The sequence below is a fragment of the Aotus nancymaae genome, unplaced genomic scaffold (genome assembly GCF_030222135.1).
Source record: "Aotus nancymaae isolate 86718 unplaced genomic scaffold, 86718_ANA_hifiasm-v0.15.2.pri h1tg000090l, whole genome shotgun sequence".
Lineage (NCBI taxonomy): Eukaryota > Metazoa > Chordata > Mammalia > Primates > Aotidae > Aotus > Aotus nancymaae.
In genome coordinates, this window is record NW_026988505.1 from 765771 (window position 1) to 783054 (window position 17284).

General features: G+C 40.3%; 1 protein-coding gene across 2 annotated transcripts in view; it reads right to left on the reverse strand.

The window, feature by feature from the left end:
* MCPH1 (microcephalin 1) overlaps positions 1-17284 on the reverse strand; it is a 245463-nt gene that overhangs the window by 186235 nt on the left and 41944 nt on the right. For both annotated transcript variants that reach the window (XM_021667159.2, XM_064369790.1), the window contains exons 8-9: positions 14646-15818; positions 4301-4410 (exon numbers count right to left, since the gene is read on the reverse strand). In XM_021667159.2, coding sequence (XP_021522834.2) covers positions 4301-4410; positions 14646-15818 — 1283 coding nt within the window. The remainder of the gene's footprint in view (positions 1-4300; positions 4411-14645; positions 15819-17284) is intronic.

Here is a 17284-nt window from a genome sequence, read left to right on the forward strand (position 1 = left end):
CAAGTGAAAATATAAAAATGTCAGGCCTATATTCCAGACCTTACCCTTCTCCATTCCAGTAGAGGCACTGGCTTCAGTCATTAACTCATGAAAGATATTTCCTGTAAACTTTCTTTTTTTCAACATTAATATTCAATTACAAGATTTTTTTTTAGGAAATAGAAACAATTTTGTGCTTAATCAAATCTGATACTTTCATATATCCTTATACATAAAAATACGTGGCATGCGCCTGTAGTCCCAGCTACTTGGGAGGCTGAGGCAGGAGAATCACTTGAACTCGAGAGGCAGAGGTTGCAGTGAGCTGAGATTGCATCACTGTATTCTGGCCTGGGTGACAGATTCAGACTCTGTCTCAGAGAAAAAAAAAAAAAGATATGGCCATGTTAAGTTCCAAATTTCAGTTTAACACAGATTATCTTACAGATTATCTTGAAATCTAACAAGGAACAAAATAAGTAGGTAAAATCTATTTAATGGGAAAAAAAAGAGAATGATTGAGATACTAACATTATATTTGTAAGCTGCAAGTCAGAAACTTCTAATTTTTATTCACCAATTCAATCCTTCCACAATTCCACTGTATACTTTTAAAACCAGGAAACTAAATGTTAGTGTTTCTGTAAACTCATTACAACATATCAACATAAACTTCTCTCCCATGCTCATATAAAAAGATCTCAAACTACTGGGAAGTTGTATATTTAAAATGTAATGTTGCTGGCCAGGTGCTGTGGCTCATGCCTGTAATTCTAGCACTTTGGGAGGCTAAGGAGGGTGGATCACTTGAGGTCAGGAGTTCAAGACCAGCCTGGTCAACATGGTGAAACCCTATCTCTACAAAAAAAATTTAAAAATTAGCCAGGCATGGTGGTAGGTGCCTGTGGTCCCAGTTACTCAGGAGGCTGGTGCAGAAGAATCACTTAAATTCAGGAGGTGGAGGTTGCAGTGAGCCGAGAGCATGCTAGTACACTTTAGCCTGGGCGACAGAGTGATACTCCATATCAAAATAAATAAATAAATAAAATAAAATAAAATAAAATAATGTTGCCTTTTTAAAAAGTTATATCATTCTTCCTTCTAAACTGTAAAATAATAAGTCATGGTCCTTCATCTATATTGCTATCTAAATTTGTACTCCTAAAACACTCACTCAACCTTTAGGCAAAGAAATCAGGACTTTAAGCCTTTGTCTTTAATTTTAGAGTCTAAAAATAAAACAAGCTTATATGAGAAGTGTTTAGAAACAAACAAAACTTCTCCTAGGATAAATTACTTGTTTAAATTCTACTAAAGTCCCTAAGGCAGTAGTTTCCAAACTTTGCTTTGCATTAGAATCACCTCAGGAGTTTAAAAAAATCCTAGTGGCCAGGGCATACCCTGCATTAATGACAGGAGCACGTCTGGGATTGGGGCCAGGTGGCCACATACCTTACAGACCTCCAGGTGAATCCCATGCAAAGCTCAGTCAGGAAGCACTGCCCTAGGGCATGAGGAGTTTTGGATTCCTTCAAGAAAAGGCTATGTAGTGAACTGGAATGACAAATGGATTAAGAAAAAAATCCCGTGAGAGAGGGGAAACCCTGGTCTTGTTCCTTCTGCTATTGGCAAGACGTGATACAGAAGGTGGATTCTTCGCCCTCTCTGGATGTTCGTCCCCTCTGTATTAAGGATGGGCACTGTACTGGGCTAGGGAGCTGCTGGCCCAGAGGGTCTCAAGTGGGACCAGAGAATCTGCACTTATTTATTTATTTATTATTTATTTTTGAGACAGAGTCTCACTCTGTGTCCCAGGCTGGAGTGCAATGGCATGATTTCGGCTTACTGCAAACCTCCGCCTCCAGCGTTCAGGTGATTCCCCTACCTCAGCCTCCTGAGCAGCAGGGATTTACAGGTGCCCACCACCAGGCCTGGCCAATTTTTGTATTTTTTGTAGAGACAGGTTTTCGCCATGTTGGCCAGACTGGTCTCAAACCCCTGACCTCAAGTGATCCGTCCACCATGGCCTCCCAAAGTGCCGGGATTACAGGCGTCAGCCATTGTGCTCGGCCCAGAAAATCTGCACTTAAAACCTGCTTTGAGTGATTTTTCTTCATGCAGAACCAGAAGTGGCAGATCCCTTTTAGAACTAACATTCTAAATTATGAGGGCAAAGTTTACTAATATGCTTAAGATATTTTTAAAAGAAGACTTAAATTTGAACAAGTTAGGCGGTTCAGTTCATGAGAATAATTTTGTTCCTGACCACAGCAGTTGAAAGCAGATATGGAGGTGTGGATTTATGATTTTGCATTTTGTCTCCCTCTCTAACCACTCATTCTATTTTTTTTTTTTTTAAGAGACGAGGTCTCGCTATGTTGCCCAGGCTGGAATGCAGTGGCTATTCACAGGCGCAATCCTACTACTGATCAGCATGGGAGTTTTGACCTGCTCCGTTTCCGACCTGGGCCAGTTCACCCCTTCTTAGGCAACCTGGTAGTTCCCTGCTCCCGCCACTCATTCTTTCTTTTATTATTACTCAAGACAACAATACCACCTTGTATTCATGGAGCACTTACTATTTGATCGACAGAAGAATGCCAGAAGGTCAAACAGGTACTCATCTCCCATTCATACACCATTTACAGTGAGATGCCTCATAAGGAAGAAGGGGCCCCACTCCCGCCCAGGACGCCTGTCCCTAACCCAGTGCTTCCACAGACCCAGCCCATCCAGTCCAGTGCTATCCCAGGCACTGGGCGGCAATACCACACGTCTGAAATAGTAACTTCCACAGCGGGCAAATGAGAAAGTCAAATGTCATGCCTTTTGATCAGACAGGACAGAGCATTTTTATGGTGAGTAACAAGCAACTCAACAATCAATATTTACTGAGCACTTTTTTAAAAAATTGCCAGACATGGTACCAAGTACAGTGGCAATAGAGATGAGAGGTACCACCGCTTCCCTGGGCAGACATCAGCAGAGGGCAGACAGTGGGTAAAGCGTCAGTGAAGTGGAAGGGCACAAAGCAGAGCTGTGGACCACCAGCCGTGGGACACATCAGCAGGAGAGGTGTGGGAACAGTACTGGATGCAGAGGAAACTGGTTCTTTATTTCTTTCCAAAGGAACTGGGTCAAGTGGCCACGGAGCAGTTAGGAAAAAGACTGAGAAACAGGGACACAAAACACAAACTCGGCCATGGTGCCCCCAGCGTTCTAGGAAGGGCCCCGCCCCTGACAGCGTGCTGGGCAGGTCCCACAGGCTGCAGTGGAGCCAGGGTGGGTAACGCTATTGCAGAGCAGGTGCCTTGGTGTTGCCAAGTTACAGATATGTTACAGGACCTGACAGTCTCTCTACACATCTGTTGCTGTACCTGAAATAGGATTCCTTTCTATTTTTTTGCTCCATTTTTTTTCTGAGACAAACCAGAAAGCACCAGTAAAGAAATCTATGTTTCTACAAGTTACTGCCAACTTTCATGAAATCTGTGTAATTTTAAACGTCTTTTAACCATTTCCAAGGTAAGCAGCAAAGGAGTCAGGTTTCTCCTCCACAGGTCAAATGCAGCCGCCCCTCTGTTCCAGCCTGAGTATCAGGACCTAGAAGCCCCTTGCAGACCTGTCTACTCTGTCATTCTTTTCATGTGCCGCTTGTTAATTAGTAGGGTTTTTCCCTACCATTTTGAATTTGGGTTTCACTACATCGTACTTCCTTGGCCTCATAAAAACCAGGCACAAGGTTATATAGAATGGCTAATTTTAAATTTAAGCAATGCAAGTAGATACTGAATAATCAAAAAATTTAAAATCCTCCTCATATATTCATGCAAGAGGATGAGAAAAGTTCTTTAGAGAAAGAGCAAAGTTTTAAAGCCAAAACCACAAAGGAATGGGTGTGCCTGAGTGTTAGTATACAAACCTTTCACTCTGATGGCTTGAGGTCAAACCTTGGTTAGTTTACAAATGAATGAATGTTTGGATTTTTTTTACCTCCTACCTAGTAAATATTTATTCAGATTATAAAATGGCAAGAAACACTGGTACAACCAAAATTCTCTGCTTGAGAGAAGCAACAGGCATTTTTACAAGAAACGCATTAGCAGAGTGATATGAGAAAGCTTGGTCTATCAATAGTAATTCTTTGGAATGAAACCAAGACTCTCAGTTTCATATTCAGAGTTCTCCAGCATTTACCCATAATCAATTTTTAAAAATAAAAGACAAGTCAGATAGACTAGTTTGTGTTTCACTGACCCAAAGAAGAACATTATGATGTATCAACATTTGAAAGTTTAAAATAATATTTTCACACACTGACCTTTTTGCCTCTCCCGCTTTTCTTCGATTCCCCATGAGGTTGGATGAGGTCCTTAAAGCCTTCACATGAGCCATCTAAAACATCATGCCCTGTTGGTCTATTTTTAACACCTAGAACCCAAGTGGATTAAAGATTAGTTAGAACTTTACATGGACTAAATACAGCTTAAGCAAAACAAAAATCACATTTATGCAAAATGGAAACAGGAAGTTATAAGCTTTTTAAATAAATTGTGCATGTCTTGGAGATCTATCTAGAACTTTCAATTTATTACATTCCAATATCCCAAGCGATTCACTTAACTCAATGGTCAGTAACAATCAGTTTACAATGTTCTTCTATAGCATCAACTCTATCCATTTCATAATTCAAGAAAATGTATACCCATACCTTATGCACTCTTCAAATTTCAATTCTTAGATTTTAAAATAATGACAAAGAACAACTCTTCAGAGTAGGCAGTTTCCATATTAGAGGTAATAATTGACCTAAGTTCTGGGGTCAGTTTGAAATTTTCTAGAAAAGTCTTTAGTACAGAGCCTCAGACTTCGACTTACAAATGATGATTATTTTACTCCCCTTAGGTTTCCACCTGAGACCAGCATCTTGCCATGAAGACACACAAACCAAAAGGATATTTATCAAGTGAAATGTGGTTTCCTTAGACACTAACCTGTGTAGACCTAAGTAACCCACAATGAAGTGTGAAACGTGTACTTTGATTTGACTCATCTACTGCTTAGAAGGTGCTTCTTACTCTCAGCCTTCCTCCACCTTCAAATAGTTTGCCTAGTTTATGACTTCATTGGGATTTTGAAGGAGGAGTTAACATGGACCATAACATGGTCTCAATGGTATAATGCAAACTTTGAAGCAAAAGTTATGTAAGCAGCCTAGGGGACTAGAACCTGCCAGTCAGGTGATAGCCAAATTGCACTGTTGATTACTTAATGATTAACAAATAGCTAATGATCTTCCCACTGGAGATGCAAAATGCACAAGATATAGTCCCACTATTAGAGAGCTCCCAACCCAATAGACAATGTAGACAGATGAATAAATATAACGCAAGGTGAAATTAACATTAGTGCCCTCCGAAATTAAAACTCACCTGAGAAAGATTTATTTACAGATAAAATGCTATAATGCCAGCTATAACTAAATTTGGAGAGTCTAAGGTAAAAACTGTCACTCTTTTCAAAAACAGAGTCTTATCTAAGTGAAAAAGATGCAGAATAAAAATGTTAATACTTTCTTGAATTCAAGCTAGTTGTTATTTGTAGCCTGGGCCCTGGACACATTTTAAGGTCCAGTTCTAAACCACAAAACCTACACTCTTTGCCATAATCCCTGATACTGAATCCAATGGAGACTCAAACCAGTCACATCCTGACTGATTCCCTACCTCCTCAGGTATCTTTTATGGTTGACTCAAACTGACTTTTCTCCCAGGCCCCCTTTGTCCCCCAGGGTAGAATATAAATGCAATCTCTTTTTCATCTTTAAGATTAAAAATGATTAGTATTATTAATTATATTTACTATGCACTTATTTTCCTTTCTAAACAACAAATATCCACTTGAAGCATGAGTGTGTCAAAATCAGAAAAGCAGTGGACTAGAGATATAACTTTGGATGCAGTGCTCTGTTACTGAATCATGAATCAATTTGCAGCTTCCTAGTATATTCAATAGAAGTTTTATAACAGCCACTTGCCTCAGTTCTTGCTAAACAACAGGCTATAAAGCATTCAAGTAGATACTGGCTATAAAGCAGTATAGGCTTTTCTATTTTAGTAGAGACAGGCTATAAAGCATTTTACAAACATAAAGTTTAGGAAACGCATCATGATCTTTTAAAACTTAAGAAAGACTGATATCGTTAACAACACATTTTCATCAAATCACGGAGTCAAAAAGCAAACCAAGTAAATGATTTATTATTTGGTTACTGAAAACATTTCATAAACTCTGCCACAGTAATTTGCCAGTGTGTTTCAACAACGACATCGGTAAACCCAAAGCAGTTGAGAGGGCAAAGTACTTCTGAAAACACTTGTGGAAAGATTGGTCGGACTCCATTTTTGGCTGGAGGTCAGTAAACAAACGCCTACTCTCCTCATGCTGACTCTCCCACTTCTTGGATGACTCTTTTCATGTTTGCTCCTAAGTGTGGTTTCTTCATGGGTTGTCATCAGCTCCCTTCTCATTCCCCAAGGTGATTTCATCACTTCCCATAAAGTCATCTATTACTGAAGAGACCTAATTCTACCTGTCCACACCTCCCAGCTGAGGTATGGCTGGATATACACAACTACCTAATGGACATCTATTTTCAATGACTCCAAGAAACTCCAACTAACGTGCACCCTTTAGCTGCTCTTCCTCCAACGTACCACAGTTGGATGAATGTATGTCTTCTTCGGCTGGGGCTACCATAACAAAATACCACAGACTGAGTGGCCTGAAGGCTGAGATCAGGATGCCTGCATGGTAGGGTTCTGGTGAAGGCTCTCTTCCTGGATTGAAGAAGGCCACCTTGCTGTCTTCACAAGGCAAAGAGGAAGCCAATTCTTTGAGGGCTTTTTATAATGGTCCTAATTCCATCATGAAGCCCCTACCTTGCAGATCTCATCTAAATTATCTCCCAAAGATCACCCTCTCCAAATGTTATCCCATTGAGGGTTAGAGCATCAATAAGTAAATTTGGGGATCACAGGACACAATTTAGTCCACAGCATTTCCCTGTGAAAGCCATAAATCTTCCTCTCTTGTCTTATTTTCCTTCTAACCTCATTACACACTATTCATTGACTTAATTTTCACAAAATGATCAAATACAAAAATGAATCTCACTGTCCCAACACTTTTATGAGTCAGTTATCTGAAATTTCACCATTTAGAAATTTGTTTGAATTAACAATATCATCAAAATAAAAACAGATCAAAGAAAGCTAGAAAATGGTCATTTATTCACCTCTCTGTGTGAATTACTTAAATCACAACCTTCAGCTACTCAACAGACATAACCAAGATTAAGAAAAGTCTTAGTCGGGTGCAATGGCTAGCGCCTGTAATCCCAGCACTTTGGGCGGCCGAGGCAGGTGTATCACGGGGTCAAGAGATTGAGACTATCCTGGCCAACATGGTGAAACCCTGTCTCTACTAAAATAGAAAAGTTAGCTGGATGTGGTGGTGCATGCCTGTCATCCCAGCTACTCAGGAGGCTGTGGCAGGAGAATCACTTGAACCTGGGAGACAGAGATTGCAGTAAACCAAAATCATACCACTGCACTCCAGCCTGGCAAGAGAGTGAGATTCTGTCTCAAAAAAAAAAAAAAAAAAGAAAGAAAAGAAAAAAGTCTTGATACTGAGGGAAGAAAGAAGAAAATGTCTAGTAGGATTACTGTGGAGCCACAACCAGGCCAGGCAGTATAAGGACACATGTAACTCTAACACTAGGAAAGGAAGAGATGAAGAAGTGGACATTACAAAGACTGTAGGAGAAACTTGGCTCATGTAAAAATTTTGTCTAGCGCTAAGGCCAAAGATCTTTTATTTTTAACATTTATTTTCCTGCACATTCTACTTTCCTACTTCCAAGACACAAAATTAAGACTTATAATGCAAGTACTAATAATACATTTAAATAATTAGTATTGACTCATACAAAGCATTAGGCAAGAGTCAAGGGTTCAAAAGGCTTCTGAAGACTGAATAATCAATAATTTTAACATGTAAAAATACACACTTATTATCCAACGAGAAATTTCGTCTAAGCTTTGAACATCTGAATATGAAATTATTTAACAATGTAGTATGCAAAATATTAAGACTGGAAAGAACCTTAAAAGACACCTAGAAAAAATTTCCTTTCCAGAGATACCTTTGGGATACATGCAAGTTATATGAGTTCTATACAAGCAAAACTCTGCTAACAAGAGACTGTACTCATATTCTTCTATAAAAATATCAAGTTCACCTCGTTCACTCTGCCAAAAAACAAAAAACAAATCAACACTCTTCAATAATGTAGAATTTTTTCCTTTGTAATCATTGTAGAGATCATTACAATATCAATTTTATGTGTGTAAATTTAATTCTCACTGAAAGTAACTGCTCTGACTTTTGAATTTCCCGATACTTGTATATAAATTATCTTGACTGTATCTTCTCTACTTAGCTAAGTTCTTTAAAGCAAGAAGACAGACTTTCTATTAACCTTACCTCTCACTGTTTATACACTGGACGAACATAGTAGATGTGGAGTAAACATCTGATTGATAAAAAATAAATACGTAAATAAATGATTGATTCAACTAATCAGTTAAATGGTCAATAGCCTTCCCATTAAGACTAACGCACATCAAGCTGCTAGGATTGTTTAGTCTTGCAGCCCCAGTGAGATGGGCTGGTGGGCTATGGAAAAGGGGGTTCTTAATACACTTGTGAATTATTTGAATAGTCAAAAGTGTAATGAAAATGTATATATACATATTTGCTACAGTAGTAATTGACAATTCCTCTTGAATGCTCAGAATTTGCAAATTATATCATACGCTGGGCACAGTGGCTCACACTGTAATCCCAGCACTTTGGGAGGCAGAGGTGGGCAGACTGCATGAGCTCAGAAGTTAGAGACCCGACTAAGCAACACAGCCCGGTGTGGTGGTCTTCATCTGTAGTCCCAGCTACTCAGGATGCTGAGGTGGGAGAATCACTTGAGCCCAGGAAGTTGAGGCTGCAGTGAGCTGAGATCACACCACTGCACTCCAGTTTAGGTGACAGAGTGAGACCCCATCTAAAAATAACACCGAAGAACAACAACAAAAAAAACCCAACTACTGTAAATCCTCCAGACCACTATTAGATACTTTGTTAACTGCCAAAATGGATGACAAAACTGAGTGGTAATCGGTGACATCATCAACTTGTTAATCAGCATAATGGATGTGAGAAATAGTTTCTTGTTGGTTAAATTCATGGATTCAAGAACACTGATTGGCTTAAATATTGCAGGGGAACCCAATACCCACGCATAACAGAGCATAAACATCCAGTATGAGTTGTAGCTAACTGATATCTCTAGGGGTGGTATCCAAGGCTTAATCCATAAATGACCCTGTAATAAATTACAGGGTCAAAGGATACCTGATGGTCTGGTGTTGACAGCAAGTTTGCAGAAACTTGCCCATAGAACATTGTCTGCCTCCAGCAATCCTTTCAGATAATGTATGAACACTGCACTAAAGGACAAGAGAACTGGGCCTTCAGCATATTGGTCAGTTCTGTGGACTGCTTCCTAACTGCTTGCCAACAAATGTTTAATAAATGTCTTACTCAGACTTGCCTTCAACAATATCAGGTAGATAGATGGTAGAAAAGTAGTTAATCATCATTGACCTCCAACAACTGGTGTCTATTATCAATGAACAAGACCCTGGTAGTTGGACATGACCAAATTGCTTGGATAAGCTCACAACATATGTGTACAAGGTGCTGACATGTAAAAATCCATCACACACAATGAAGAAAATCTGTATCAAACCCACAGACAAATGGGGTGTGGGAAGGACTTTTCTCCCTTTGCTAGTGAACACACGGCACCTATGGGACCACTGTTGTCTCCTTCCTTCATTAATGAAAAGCAGCGAGAAGCCAAGCTGTGTACTAGCTCAGCATGACCAACTGGCTTTATCTACTCGGCAATTCAAACTGACTTCCGGTGGTTGATGGCTATGGTTGGCAGTGCCAGGGGGCAGGTGGGACACATTTCCACAAATAAGTAGCATCGATTCTCTCTTGTGCAGTCAAAAGTTAAAACAAGAAGTGAGATCTCCATTCCCATGCAAACTGGCTATGGAAATATTTCCTGAGCCCAAACTACAGCAGCGTTTTTCAGACTGAGTGCAAGAGCAAAGGGAATTTCCTATTTCTTTTCTTTTCTTTTTGTTTTTTTTTTGAGATGGTTTCACTCTTGTTGCCCGGCCTGGAGTGCAGTAGCGCCATCTCGGCTCACTGCAACCTCCACCTCCCGGGTTCAAGCGATTCTCCTGGCCCAGCCTCCCAAGTAGCTGAGATTACAGGCATGTGCCAACACATCCATCTAATTTTGTGTTTTTAAGTAGAAACAGGGTTTCACTATGTTGGTCAGCTTGGTCTCGAACTCCTGACCTCAAGTAATCCACCCGCCTTGGCCACCCAAAGTGCTAGGATTCCAGGCATAAGCCACCACACCTGGCCCAAATTTCCTACTTCAAAACCCATTTAATCACACAATTGAAGAGCTTCAACCTATTTTTCAATTGGAAGTGATGAATCTGTAATATAAGGACATGCTAATAGGTACACATCAAGAGAAGAATCTAACAGAATTCCATCAATGTCTTCTAAGCAATGAATATGCTCAATGCTAATTATCTGCTGTGGACTGACATTGAATCAGCAGTATCTGTCTGTGTGAAAAGGCATTTTCAAAAGTGAAATATGTACATAAAATCTTTATTATTACATATTAACCTTCATAAACATTAGCAATCAATGTTGGTGATAGGAGCACTCAATCTAAACTCCAATTAAATATTTCCCCACCCCCACAAATTATTTCTCATTAACAGACCTATATTACAAAAAAATTGTATTCGTTTCATCAATAAAAATTTTGTGGAAAATGTCCTTTTTTCATTATATAATCGTCTACACGAGTACCAGCATACCTCGATTTGGCCTCTTTGCCCACAAAGCCTAATCAACTTACTATCTGATCTGTTACAGAAAAATTGTGCTCACTCTACATACAGGCTCTATTAAATAATGAAGACAAATAATGAAGATTTTGCCAGGCTCAGTGGCTCACGCCTATAATGCCAACACTTTGGGAGGCTGAGGCAGGTGACCAACATTTGTGGCCAACATGGTGAAACCCCGTCTCTACTTAAAATACAGGTGGTGTGCACCTGTAGTCCCAGCTACTCGGGAGCCCAAGGTAGGAGAATCACCTGAATGCAGGAGGCAGAGGCTGCAGTGAGCCGAGATCGCACCACTGTACTCTAGCATGATGACAGAGCAAGACTCCACCTAATAAAAATAAGAGGATTTACAGTACCAGTATGTAAATACACCTGACATACTGCTTTTATAAAAAGCAAATTTCAAGGCAATATAACTCTATGTATGCAAAAAAAAATCTTAAAATATCTATTTGCATTTGTATGCTTGTAGACACACACACACACACAGGAAATGTGTGGAAGGAAATATTAAACTGTGGACAGTGACTGCTTCAAGCACACAAACACTCCGACCCATAGTCTGTTCTCCATAAAGTGTACAGGGTTACATTTAAAACCTAAATCTGATTTGGTTACTCCCCTGTTCAAAAGCCCCAATGGCTTCTTATCACACTTCAAAACAAAACAAAACAGCTGCCCGCCTTGTCAGAGCCTGAACGTCCCGAAGCTCTGGCCCCTGCGCCTCTCCAACCTCCTTCCAATGTGCCTCCCTCCAGCTCAGGAAGTCCTTGCTGTACTGGCCTCCCTGTTGTTGTGCAAGCATTTTTCTCCATCAGGACATTTGTTCCTGCTGTTGCCTCCAGCTGAAACATGGATTTCGGCAGTCACAGGCTCCCCACTACTTCCCAGGCCTGTGATCAGATGTCACCTTCTCAGGGAAGCCTTCACTGGCCACCTTATCTAGCCAATGCACTATTATTTTTCTTTTTATCATTAACTGCTGGCTAGCTGACACTGTTACACACTTATTTACTATTTGTCTTCCTCTATGGGGTGCATGCTGCTTCATTCTCTGCTATGTCCCCACAAACTTGCAGAGCACCCGAGACATGATGGGTGCATGATGTTCATTAGTTCTTAAGTGAACTAATGAAAAAAGGCAAGAGAGGAGGTGAGATGGGAATTCTAGTCTTCTTAGCAAGCTTTGTTACAATGGGAATGTATCTGTGTACTGTTTATAAAATTAGAGAATAAAAAAGAAAAAATTAACGATTTTAAAGATTTTAGAAAACAAAATTGTTTCTCCTGCAGTTCTCATTCTATTAATGTCCTGAAGCTCTTTGTAACTTGTTTTTTGAAACCTTTTTTACACTCTTAGATACTGACAACAGCAACAAGTAAAAGTGAGCTAAAAACAGACATGGAAAAAAAAGACCTTTATTCTGACATGAAAGATTTGGAGACACAGTTTCTGCACAGACGTTTTCTCTCCTCCACAGTTTCACCAGGTATAGAGTGTGCATCCCTGACACTGAAACTCAAGGCCTTATGGTTTCATTTTCTAAGGTAGATTCCCAAAGAGAGTTGATTTACCCGAGTCCCACGGGGCTGACAGTGGACAGTTTGAAACATCCATGAATCTCAGTTTTATTAGTATAGATGGGTTTGATTTAGGCTAGCCAACATGTAGGTCTTTTTATGTCCTAGAATCCAGTGACTTCCCATGTCTCTAGAATGACATGAAGGCAGAGGACTCTAGAAGATGTCCTTACGTTAGCGCACACAGAATGTTTTGCTGCACCAGGGCCCTGCCTGGATGCCACCGCCTGATGGCCTGCACCAATGAGCGAAGACACCTCTAGATTTCCACCAGGGTGCCAAGGGTTAACCAGTGCTGGCCCCTCATCCCTTCTACTTACCCCAACCTCCAGAGGCTGTCGACACAGGAGGTGATGTTCTAGAACACAAAACACACCTGCTTCCAAGGACTATCATACTCCCGACAACACTGGGATTTTAAGGTGTGCTATACTGTTTGCAATCAGTTTTTCCCCACTTAATTTACATTTGCATGTCATTATTATTCAAAAGCTTAAAAAATACACAAGATGAAAACTGGAAAGGAGGCGAATGTAAACTTCAGAACAGGATACTCTTAACTACCAAAATAATTTTACACATCTATTGTTTTATCCCAACTTTTGAGTCAACATTTTAAAATGAGTATTTTGAAAACACATACTAAGGTAATGGAACATAAAATACAGTTTCTTATCAAATTTAATATATGTTCAGAAAGCCAACATATAAATAGTATGCTAAAAATATACAAAATTAGTTCTTTTTGTGAAATAATTATTAGGGAGTTTACACTCAAGGAAAAGATATGTAACACATCTGTGATGATCTCAAACCCCTGCCATGATTTCTCCACCTTGAAAGAGGTACTTAAAACATTTGCAGAGCAGAGAAATCACATAGAGTTAATGCATTCTTACTCAAATTTTAATCTGATCATTAGGTAAAGATGGTAGAAGTTCAAGATTTCTTCAATTTTGGTTGCTGGGACCTATTTGTGCTTATAACTGTGAAGTGCAAAATGTTTTTTTATTTTTCTGACTTTTGCTATAATGATATGGTTTATTATTATAGTTACAATTTCATTATGAATAGGAATAAATATTTTCAAGTGATGCTTCAAGCAAAATAAGTACAAGTCAAACAAGGTCTGTTACAAATAATCAAAAATGTTGTAAAAATATTTCTCCATGGTTAACACTACCCAAAGTTTCTTCAAAAAATCAGTATTGATAAGAGACATCTAAACGTACTTTTTTTTTTTTTTGAGACAGAGTTTAGTTCTTGTTGCCCAGGCTGGAGTGCAATGGTGCGAGCTTGGCTCAGTGCAATCACCACCTCCTGGGTTCAAGTGATTCTCCTGCCTCAGCCTCTCGAGTAGTTGGGATTATAGGCATGTGCCACCACACCTGGCTAATTTTCTATTTTTCAGTAGAGACGGGGTTTCTCCATGTTGGTCAGGCTGGTCTCGAACTCTCAACCTCAGCTAATCCGCCCGCCTCAGCCTCCCAAAGTGCTGGGATTACAGGCATGAGCCACTATGCCTGGTCCTAAAGGTACTTTTTAACGCTTCCTCTTTCTTGATGCAATCAATGGCTTAAGCCACCTTAATTTCTTTCTTTAAACAGCCTCACTAAGGACTATTAAGAGGGTTTTCTAAAAACCCTCTACTGTATGCATCTTTACATGATCTTCACGCTGCAGCACAAGACTCCAATAGAACAAGGAAAAAGCCTTCACTCCCCTCAGTTATTCAGACTATGGACTACTTATCATTTTTGACCCATAAAAAGGAAAAGGCTTGGAGAAAGAGATTCATAACAACAGAGCTGACCAATAAGCCTAGATGTTCCACAGGGCAGCAAGTCATCTACTCCCAAAGAGTTTATCATTGCAATGATCAAATGCACATTCTTTAAGTAAAAACAGGGGTAGATGGGGAAATAATTTAAGAAAAAGTTGTGATAAATTTAAAATATAGATGCATTGTTACATGTTTATTTAGCAAAGGTGACTTGGAAAAGGAGATTCACATACTTCCAGGGTATCCTGTGGGTAAGTTTTCCTTTTCTTCTGTAGACCTCTCCACATTACAATCGACTACAAAATGCGGCTCATGTTCACTCTGGGCTTCGCCTTCAGAGGAGTTTGATATTTTGGAAGTGGTACCTTCGTTCTCTGTGCTTTTCAGACGCACCGCTTCTTTCAGTTCTTCCAGGCTTCCTTCCAAAGGAGTTAAATCACCATCCTGTCCTTTTGGAAGAGCAGGGTCCTCAACGGGGTAAGAAAAGCCATCTCCCCCTGGGCATGCGTCATCTTTCTGCTGAGGCCCAGCCTGTCTACCACACCTTAGGGTTTCTTCAGGGGCAAAGGATTCCTCAGAAGTCACACAACTCAAAGTTGCATGGCCTTCACCATTTGCGGGTTTCCGAGGACTGGAGATAGTTTTTGCTATGAAATTGGTAATGTCAACTGTTCTGGTTATTTTACCAACGCAGGAAAAATCAGACATTTCCAATATGTTTGTTCTCTCCTTCTTAGAAAGACTTCTGCAGCTGAACTGAGCAGGGCTTGATGGCAGCTGAGATTCGGGAGGAAGATTCTCTGAATTCCTTTCCTTAAGATTATCAGGTGAAAAATAGTCATCATATGAAGACTCCTCACAGCTAAGAGCCTCGAGCTTAGGTCCGGCCACGCGCTGCAGGCTGCCTTCCGACTTGCACAGTTGCAGCCTCGGCATGATAGATCTCCTGATGCTCTGCTTTCTCTTGCATTTTTCCTTTGCAGGTGAACAGGAGCCATCTGATATTCTTTTTCTCTTTACTGAGGAACTCCTGGGTCTTGAATGTATCGACGGGTGGCCTTTTGTTGTAGATAACATAGGAGACAAACGATACTCTTCAAACGTCTCCTGAGACACACCTGCAGCCTGCTTTTGGTCAGGGGTGACTATTTTACCTACGATATTTCTTTCCAAGTTTATTTCTTCCTTGGAAACATTATTCAGAAATTTCTGAGGACTTGATTTATCAGGGTAAGTGAAAGATGGTGATGAATGAATATTATTTGTCATCAATACAAGTGAAGAAATACATGTATCACTTTTAATGTCATTGACGGATCTTCCCAACTTCCTTTCCTGATTCCCACATCCTGAGTTTCCACAAAGAACATCAAAAGATGAGTGTAAGCCACCAGCGAAGGATTCATCTGGAACACATTAATGGAGAGCTAACTTTAAAAAGTGGCTTAATTTATTCTAAGTTCAACTTTCAGTTGACCAATAAAACAATACATTTAAAGTATAGCTATCAGTTAGGAAGACTATTAACCACACTTGGGTTCTTCTCATTTCCACTTAAGAATACATTTTAGGCCAGTATTTTTAACTAGAGAACCTGGGCTTTGATGAGTGTACGGGAGAGCAGTGGGGATAGACAAGAAGGGTAAGAAACTTCTAAAAATTTTGGCAAATTTCCATGTGCATGTGCATGTGCACATTTTCCAGGAAGAGCATCCCACAGTTTGTCACTAAATTTTCCAGGAGGTCAGTACTTCTAAAACCTAAGATTTACACTGTAAGGTCTAGGGAAAGTTCTAGTCTTGCATGAAAAATTCCTTCAAGGAACACAGCTCACCTTTACCTTCCCTGTCTTCCAGTGAAGGCTTCGTATTACACTTATATTCAAAAGTGAACCATCTGGTAGGCGTTAATGTTTCAATTTCCCTATATGTACATACATATATACATACATATATAGCTTACTCATTTCCTAAGACTAATGCTAAGCTGCTGCTATCTCCTGAAAATTCTATATTCCTCTGTATCCTCCAGGCCTTGCCCTTTCCTCCACACTTTACTCTGGGTAAATACAATTCATCCTTCAAAACCCACCTGGGTTGTCAATATCCCTAGAACCCTCCGACTGCCCTTGCCAGGTCTCCCTGGCCTTGCCCCTCCACATCGTACTGCCCCGTGGTTACCTGGTTGTCTGCCCATCACTAGTAAGTATAAGCTACTAGACGTCTGCTCATTTTGGAATGAATATGAAGAAGTCTCTAGTGCTGTGCTGGCTCCCCCAAAAGGGGCTCAGCACTTGCTGGTGGAGTGCCTTTGTTTTGTAGAAATCAATCAATCTGGAGGAGTGCCTTTGTTTTGCAGAAACACTCAATCTGGAGTAACATAAGTGTTGTAACTCTCTGACTGAAATCACCAAAGTTCTGCTTTAAAAAGGAAGAACAGGCTGGGTGCCATGGCTCACACCTGTAATCCCAGCACGTTGGAGGCCGAGGTGGGCGGATCACCAGGTCAAGAGATCGAGACTATCCTGGTCAATATGGTGAAACCCTGTATCTACTAAAAACCCAAAAATTAGCCACGTGTGGTGGCGTGTGCCTGTAATCCCAGCTGCTCGGCAGCCTGAGGCAGGAGAATCGCTTGAACCTGGGAGGCGGAGGTTACAGAGAGCCGAGATCACGCCACTGCACTCCAGCCTGACTACAGAGCAAGACTCCATCTCAAAACAAAAAACAAAAAAACGGAAGAACACAGCTAACCAGCAAAGCTTCCCTTTCTGCTGTGCTCCAGAAGAGGAGGGATGTCCAGTGGGCAGGTAGCACCATGTGTGTCTTCAAAGCAGTAGCTGGAAATAAGGTCACTTTTTCAGCCTCTAAAA